At 38.6% G+C, this 9,434-nt stretch overlaps 1 protein-coding gene across 1 annotated transcript; it reads left to right on the top strand.

The window, feature by feature from the left end:
- Positions 1-261: 261 nt before the first annotated feature.
- On the top strand, positions 262-1,071 carry LOC127804637 (thioredoxin H-type 1-like). Its single transcript, XM_052341529.1, has 3 exons — positions 262-419; positions 577-699; positions 809-1,071. The coding sequence occupies exons 1-3, from the start codon at positions 354-356 to the stop codon at positions 929-931; spliced, it is 312 nt and encodes a 103-aa protein (XP_052197489.1). The 5' UTR covers positions 262-353; the 3' UTR covers positions 932-1,071.
- The last annotated feature ends 8,363 nt before the right edge of the window (positions 1,072-9,434 follow it).

Genomic DNA, 9,434 nt, shown 5'->3' on the forward strand with positions numbered 1-9,434 from the left:
ATTTTGTTTTTTATTCACTTTTTTTCTCTATTTATCTCTCTCAACTAATCAATTAGAGTAAACTATTCTATTTAGTAACTTGAAGTGGACAGATTCGTTATGCGTCTCCACAGTCAAACAGTAGATTGTCTTAATGCTGGCTATGATTTAACTGTGTTGGATTGGTTATGATTTGACGGTATTGGAGCAGGTAGTAGACCCCTTATAACTTGAAAGATTGGGCGCTCTGTGGCCCAAGGATTCCTATATAAAGGAAAGAGATGGCAAGCCAGTAGCAGTTGCTTATTGCGTTGGAATCTGTTTGGCTTCGTCTTCCATTTTAGATTGGAGAGAGAGATATATAGAGAGAGAGAATGAAAAAAGAATGCCGCAATAGGAGGGAATGGAATCTGTACGTTGAGTCTGATCCCTCCACAAAGGTAAATATGGTTTTCCCTTTATATACATTAATGATTTTTTTTTATTTTTTTCCTTTAGTTATACACCACTAGGCATCACTCAAGTACTGTTTCCTTTTTTTTTTTTAATTTTTAATTTAAAAAAGAATAATATTTATATAGGGATTTATTTATGCAGAAAGTCGTCGTGTTCACGACTACATGGAGTGCACCCTGCCGCTTCATGGAACCTTATCTGAATCGTATGGTCAGGAAACGGCCAGACCTTACCTTTGTCTTCGGAGATGCCGATAACCTAGAGGTAATTGAAGCACAAAACTCAAGCAGATATATACCGAATACATTACCATTGTTTTATACAAGGAAACCTTATTTTTTATTTTTTCTTCCTTTTTCTATTTTGGTTGCAGTTCATCGCTGAAAAGGAAGTTTTTGAACTGCCAACCATCCTATTCATGAAAGATGGCCAGACTGTGTATCACTTCTCGGGGGCAGATGATGGAGAACTGGAGCAAATGTTTAACAATTTTTAATGCCTTGTTTATCTTACGTCTGAGGATGCCCGTTTGATCTAATTAATTATAGATACACTTTAATTTGAATATGATTATATTTATTTAGATTGTTGTTATTTAATCCATGAAATGGGCTACCTAGTTCTGGTTGTTACTAAGCTCTTATGATATGTATAAGCTGAATGTCATAATAATCATCCGGCCGGCTTGCCAAGTTTTTCTCATGAAAGGCATACATATGGTATAATACAAAATGGTATAATATTAGGATCCTAATAATCAAAATGCAATATCCTGCTTGAATTAACTGTGGATTGATTGATCAATATGAAATTCGAAAAATAAAAAAAGACGGAAGAATTTTTCAAATGTTGCCATGTAGTTAGATGTCCTTCATTGGAAGGTCATAAGATCCATCATTGAAACTTCATCTCTCTCTCTCTCTCTCTCTCTCTCTCTCTCTCTCTCTCTCAGCTCAAAGGCATACCATAAACCTTAAATCTGACCGCTATCTCAACAGAATCCCTCAACCTATTCTCATCTCCAAATTAAATATTGACAAAGATCCTCACACCCTGTGAACCATCCTTCTTACAATCAGCACAACAACTACCATACCTGTAATACTCGAAAAATTTTCGAGTAAGAAATATGAGGTTTCAAAGGAAATTAGTATCAGAATAGCTCGAAAAAATATTCGAATCGACTAGAGGGAATGCCTGAAAGCTCATATACCTAAGGAAATAAGCATATGCCTATTAAGAATATCAAGAAATGATTTTTAGTATCAAGAGAAATTAGATCAGGAATAATTTTCGATACAACTAAAATACAGCTATGATTCTGACTGAAAAATTGAATTATCGCAGGAGACTTTCAAGAGGTCAACGGAATCCCAAGAAAATTTATATTTAGTATGTAAAACAACCCTTCAATGGTTTCAGGAAGAAACAAAAAGGATTTATGACCAAAATGAAAATTCGAGTCTAAGTGCAATTTCTCGAATTTGTCTTAGGAAGGTCGAAATGACATTTTTTTCGGGATCATAAAAGAAGAAATGAAGAGTTCAAAGGTTGAGGGATTCAATGGAAGTTATAGAAAGTACAGGAGCTTCATGGAAAGGTCAAAATGTAAAGAAGTCAAAATGAATGGGTAAAAATACAATTTTCAAAAATTAGAAGCTGTCATGGCAGATCAAGCTTCTGGCCACCCTTCCCATCACCGAATTCGGTGGCTGAAGACTCAAAAAAGTGGCAAGGGACGTCAAGGTAAGGCCCTAGAATCGATCTTGGCCGACAATCAACCTTGGCTTAGTCGAAAACGACCAAATTTTTGGCCGAAAACAACCATAATTTACCCTTTGTAAATCGATTTTGGGCCAACTTTTGATGTGTTTTGGATCGATCTAGGGCATGGAACAGCCTTAGTAGCTTTGGGTGAAGCAAGATCCGTCATTTTGGGATTCAAATTTGGCTATAAATAGAGGATATAGTGGCCGAGAGTTTTGCAAGATTTGAGCTTCAAATCGACCTCATTTTTTAACAAATTAAGGCACCAAAACATATGGATTTTGTTGGTCATGAGGTGAGAATCATTTCTAAAAATTTTGAGGAATTTTGGAGTTCATTTGAGGGGTGATCGGAGTTTTGCAGCAAAAATCAAATTTCGTTGGAGTCAAACAGATTTTTGCTCAGAGTAAGGTCTTTCGGGTGTTATTTCAAGCTCAAATTTGGTCAGGGTAATTGAATCAAGATAAGATATCTATTAGTATAGTCTGTTTAATTTTCCGGTGTGCTGGTGCTGGAGAAGACGACCGGAGATAATTTTTTTATTATTTTTTTAAATACTAAAAATAAAAATAATAGAGTAAAAATAGAAATAAGAGGGATAAAATTCTGAAAAAATATTTAGAAATACAGGAAAGAATAACAGCTTACTTTTGTGAATTTTTATTTGGGAAATTTCATGATAAGTTAATTATTTTAAAATTTTGAAACTAAACTTAATTAGAAAAAAATAGGAAGAGGTTTTGAAAATTTCAAAAAAAATTATGGAGATTAGAAATATTATTTTTGAAATTTTCATGAAGAAAAATTGAAGAAATTACTTTATTAGGAATTTTGGAAGAATTTATGGCTATGAAAAATAGAGAAAAAATAGGAAAAATAAGAAAAAGTCTAAAAAAATTAGATTATTGAATTTCCTTGAACATTATTGGCCAAGAAGTGATTTTTCTAAGGATTTTTATTATTTGCATTATTTTTTAGGTTGGCACGCAAATCGAGGCAAGTTGAATTTTTGTTTTAAGGTGAGTGGTTTTACTCCAAAAGCTTATACATGTTATGTATTGTCTATGTTGAGCATGATAGTCATGATAGTGGCTAAGTTATATGTATTATACGAGCATTCTATCATATTTATACATGTATTGTTGCATTGATGGAATATGATTTTTGCACGACATGATATTATTGGCATATTGATACTCATGCATGAGATTGGGATGTCGTCTTAATAGTGTAGCCATAATTCCCTAAGGCAAAATGATGGGACAACGTTAGGATTATCATGAAAGCAGGTCGAGATTCTGCGTAGGATTTCGTGTTGAATCGGTTGGTCAGGGAAGTTACACTAGAGCGTGTATTCATTTACATTACTGCATCATGCATTCATGTAATTGTCATTTTAACCCTCACTTAGAAGTTTCATCTTCTAATGTTGGACTTATGCCCCTGGAATATTCCATGTTCCAAGTAAGTCGAGCAGTCGAAAGGGTAAAAGAGTAATCGAGACATGAGCATGATGGAGATTGTGACGGGTCCTAAGCCAAGGCTAGGATAAGTTACCCTAGTTAATTGATTTACTTTATTTCAGTTATTGTAATGTTATGCTAATTAAGTAATATGTATGAATTCGTGGATGTTATGATTCGTTACTAAGGTTTTTTTAAGTTTCAATCTTATTCCGCTGATAATTGTGAATTTCATTTCATTAATATTAATTTTTGAAATTATTATTATTATGCGAATATGTTGAGGATTTTAGTTTGATTCATATAAATATAAAAAAAAAATCATAGCATATGATACAACACCCTAAAGAGGTTGGGGTGTTATAGTTGGTATTGGAGCAAATTATAAGAAAATTTAGGAAAGATCATCAGGGGTCTATGAACCCGAGGTTTAGAAAAACTTATATTTAGAAATCCCTATTTAGAGATTCAAAGATTGATGATCGAAGTCTTAGAGGTTATGGACCTAAGTGGGCTGAAGTGAAAGTGCATGTCTAGGAAAGTTCTGGCTAAGAAAAGACTTGGTATTTAAGTGTGTCCGTTTGTGAAAATCTGATCGATTTTTCAATGTCAGAATGGAAGGAGATTACCTTGAGAAATTCTGGGTGACTCACTAGGCCAGTCGATGGGCGGACAATGAACCAATTGTGGGAGACGTCTTCGATTTCCTAGACATAATACAAGGCATCTTGAGGGATGTGCCACCAAGTAGCTTCGTGAGATCAAGCCTAATGCATGCCCAGGTAGAGTTCTTGATAAATCAAACGGAAGAAGAATGGAGAGCCATAGCTGAAGAGATTTGCCAGCAAGGCGATTACGCGTCTCTACATTTCTTCTGTATACGATTCTGCGATCAGGTCATTGAAATGTTCGAGGGATCCATAATAAAAGAAAAATATTCGGATGGAGATTGGGATGTTGACGAGGCAGTCGAGGCTAATGAAATAGGTGCCGACCTCTTTATCTCGGACGACGAGAAAGAAGGCGTAATTACATTTGATGATCAAAACATACCAGAAGCCGAGTCTGGAGACGAGGCAACGGATGACGATACTTGGGTTTGGAAGTCAAACAACCACTAGAAGAAGTCTTGGCAATTTTTTTTTTCTTTTCGCTTAGTGTGCCAGTGTGGTGTTTGTTTAAGCAATGTTGTACTTCGGCATAATAATGAAACGAAACTTTTGAAAAGATTTTCTCGTAGAATGAGATGCTATCCTTTATTTTCTTTTAGATGGTAACCACAAGGTGACAAAGGAGTCGGGCTCTCGTCACTCCCAATTAGAAGAACGAGGGTGTCAAAGATAGTGGGATTCGCCACTACGGCCACATTGGTAATAGCGGCATCAGGGGTGAAGACCAAGAAATGGAGTCTATAATCCCTGAAGGGCAATTGGACAACATGGAAAGAGTCATGGAGAATCTCATGACCTATGTGACCAGGGGAGAATCGACTAGGCAGCCAGATAACGTGCTAGAATAGTATAGACGACAGTGGCCGCCAACATTTAAAGGAAAACCCGGGACAATCCCAGCATAGCTAAGTACTAGTTGGAGCAAACAGAGAAGCTACTCCGACACTTACAATACAATGACCAAGATAAGGTGAATTGTGCCACCTTTATGTTAAAAGAAGACGCTGGGAGATGGTGGCAAATAATGGAGTGAACTCTGTAATAAACCTGTTCAAGGCAGGAGCGAACTCTGCAGCAAACCGATTCAAGGTAAGAGTCAGAGGATGACGAGACTCCGATAGCAGTTTGGGAAGCGTTCAAGAAAGCCTTTAACGCCAAGTATTTCCTTTTAAGCTGGAGGCAAGAAAAGAGTTGGGAATTCATGAACCTGAAGCAAACTAAGGAGATATCAGTGACTCAATACGACGCCAAGTTCAACCAACTCATCAAGTATGTGTCAATGCACAACGCTGACGAGTGGGAAAAGGTGCAGAAATTCTTATCTAGATTGCGGGTAGAATTGCAACAGGCCCTGAGCACTTTGGCTGTTAATACTTATGAGGAAACCTTGGATAAACCTCTAACGACAGAAAATAACCTCTTGCAAGTATGACTGATGAGATCGAAAGAGTCGAAAGGGAACATTGAGCAGAAATCTGGAAATAAAAATCTCCAAAGCAGCAAGCAATGCCTTAAATGCAAGAAAAATCACCCAGGGAAAAAATGCTTGGCGGGAACATCTAGTTGTTATACATGTGGAGAGACAGGACACATGCAGGGCAGCTGTCCCAAGAGGAAGGAAGCACCTTCGATGAAGGGTCCTATGAAGGGCGTGTGTTTCCAATGTGAGCACCTGGGACACTTCTCAAAGGATTGCCCAAAAAGGATGAAAGTCGGGCAAGCAGATAGGCTAGCTAAAAAAGTGGGAGAAGTTCGTGGAACTCATCAAGGACGTGTCTACAACCTGACAAAAGAAGATGTGGGGTCAAATCCCACAGTCATTCAAGGTACGCTCTATATAATGGAAACCCCTGTGCATGCATTGATAGATCTTGGATCAACGCATTCATTTATGTCACATGCTTTGGCTAGGAGTTTGGAAGTAAAGACCAAACCTATGGGTTGCCCGATGGTCGTATCAACACCTATGGGTAAAAACATGAAGATGTTAGAAATAATAGAAGAATGTGAAATTAGTCTGAGTAATATTCAATTCCAGACTGATTTAATCTTATTAGAAGTATTTGACTTCGACATAATCTTAGGAATGGATTTTCTATCCAAGAACGATGCCAATATAGATTGTCGAAGAAAAATAATGACCATAAGGAAGCTTGAGGGAGGGTGGGTCAAATTTTAGGGACAAAGTGACCCTAAGATTAGAAAAATTATTTCGGCTATGAAGGCAGTAAAATTGATAATCCAGGGAGCTCATGGGTATATAGCCTATGCTCAATTAGAAAAGGGAGAATTACCAAAACTCAATAAGGTGTGAGTGGTGCAAGAGTACGAGGACGTGTTTCTAGAAGACCTACCGGGATTACCTCTGTCTCGAGAGATCGAGTTCTCGATCGAGCTAGTACCAGGAACCCAACCTATATCAATTCCACCATATCGGATGGCTCTAGCAGAAATGAAGGAATTGAAGAGTCAGCTTCAGGAATTAATCGACAAAGGGTTTATCCAACCAAGTACATTTCCATAGGGTGCGCCAGTATTATTTGTAAAGAAAAAAGATGGTAGTATGAGAATGTACATCGACTATCGTCAATTAAACAAGACCACAATCAAGAATAAGTATCCACTCTTGAGGATTGATGAGTTGTTTGATCAGCTATAGGGAGTAAAGGTGTTCTCAAAAATTGATTTGAGATCCGGATACTATCAATTGAGAATCAAGATGGATGATGTCTCAAAGGCAGCATTTTATACAAGGTACGATCATTTTGAGTATTTGGTGATGTCATTTGGATTAACGAACGCTCCAGTAGCATTTATGGACCTCATGAATAGAGTGTTCAGACCCTACCTAGATCAGTTTGTAATCGTGTTTATAGACGATATATTGGTGTATTCCTCGAACAAAAGTGAGCATGAGGGGCTCTTGAGAGCAGTGTTAGGAACTCTCAAGAAACATCAACTATATGCCAAGTTCTAGAAATGCGAGTTTTAACTATCTCAAGTTGTGTTCTTGGGTCATGTGATATTGGCCGAGGGAATCTTAGTAGATCCAGCCAAGATTGAGGCTGTTCAAGGATGGAAGCAACCAACATGTGTAACCAAGATACAAAGCTTTTTGGGATTGGCAAGCTATTATTGAAGATTTGTAGAGGGGTTTTCGAAGATAGTCGCGCCTATGACAAAGCTCATACGAAAAAAGTCAAGTTCGAATGGACTATCAAGTGCGAGGAAAGCTTCCAGGAGCTCAAAGATAGGCTAACTTGACACCTGTTCTGGCAATGCCTAGTGGGCCAGGTGGATACATTGTATACACGGATGCCTCGAAGATAGGTTTGGGTTGCGTATTAATGCAAAATGATCGAGTGATCGCGTATGGGTCACGACAGTTAAAGAAGTAAGAGGTAAACTACCCGACTCATAATCTGGAGTTAGCCGCCGTGATACATGCTCTAAAGCTATGGAGGTATTACCTGTATGGTGAAACCTTTGAGGTGTTCACATACCACAAAAGCCTGAAATATGTGTTCTCACAGAAGGAGTTGAACCTTAGGCAGCGACGATGGATGGAATTTCTCAAGGACTACGACTGCACCATTCAATATCACCCGGGGCGTGCCAATGTGGTGGCAGACGCTTTGAGTAGGAACGTGCCTATTTCTATGGTCGGGATGATGGCCCGTGAGTGGCAGATGATAGAGGCTTTTAGCCAACTAACAGTGAGTGTAGTGTCGAAAGAATCATCCGTCCTTATCGCTAGCATGGTAGTTTAGCTAGATTTGGTGAACGAAATACTAGAGGCATGCGTGGATGATAAGCAAATGCCTCTATGGGTAGATGAGCATGGCCAGCCCAAGAAGACCGAGTTTGAAATGCATGATGGTATACTCAGATTTCGGGGAAGGATATACGTGCCAAACCAAAAGAGCTTGAGGCAAAAGATTTTGAATGAGGCCCACAAGACTCTATATACAATGCACCCGGGAGCCACAAAGATGTATAAAGATCTTTGGGAAGTCTACTGGTGGCTGGGAATGAAAGCAAGTGTAGCAAGAAAGGAAGCTCAGTGTGACACATGTCAAAGAATAAAGATCGAGCACCAAAGACCAGCAGGAATCATGAAACTGTTGGACATCCCGGAATGGAAATGGGAGCATATCACAATGGATTTTGTGACGGGATTTCCCATAAATCAAAAAGGCAACGATGCAATTTGGGTCATCATAGACCGACTGACGAAGTCAGCACACTTTTTGCCAACATGAATGGATAAACTAATTCAAAAGTTTACGGAGTAATACATTGGAGAAATAATCAGACTCCATGGCACACTAGAAAGCATAGTCTCGGATTGGGATCCGAGATTTACCTCAAGGTTTTGGGGAAGCCTACAAGAATGCATGAGAACTCAATTGAACCTTAGTACGACTTATCACCCGCAAACTGATAGACAGTCTGAAAGAACAATTCAGATACTTGAGGATACGTTAAGGTCCTGTGCCTTAGACTTCAAGGGTAATTGGGAAGAACATCTACCACTGGTGGAATTTGCTTACAATAACAGCTACCATAGTAGCATCAAAATGGCGCCATATGAGGCTCTATACAGGAGGAAATGTCGCTCACCTATCTGTTGGACTGAGGTAGGAGAAAGACAAATATTAGGGCTGAGTTGGTACAACAAACAACAGAAAAGATCAGGCAGATTCAAGAAAGATTTCGAACTACTCAAATTCGACAATAGTCTTACTCGGACAAAAGAAGACAGGATTTGGAATTTGAGGTAGGAGATCATGTGTACCTAAAGGTATCACCTCAGCATATGGGAACACGAGGAAAGAAGAAAGGAAAGTTAAGACCACGGTTTATAGGACCCTATCCAATAATAGGGAGAGTTGGACCATTGGCTTATCTTTTAGAACTTCCTATCCAACATCCACGACGTTTTCCATGTGTCTTAACTTCGAAGGCATATACCAAACCCAACTCAAGAAATTCGAGTAGAAGTGATCGAGCTAAGAGACAATCTGACGTATCCAAAGTCGCCTGAACGGATCCTGGACCGTCACGACCAAATCTTGAGGAACAAAATCATTCCTTT

Source organism: Diospyros lotus, chromosome 6 (genome assembly GCF_014633365.1).
Source record: "Diospyros lotus cultivar Yz01 chromosome 6, ASM1463336v1, whole genome shotgun sequence".
NCBI classification, from domain to species: domain Eukaryota; kingdom Viridiplantae; phylum Streptophyta; class Magnoliopsida; order Ericales; family Ebenaceae; genus Diospyros; species Diospyros lotus.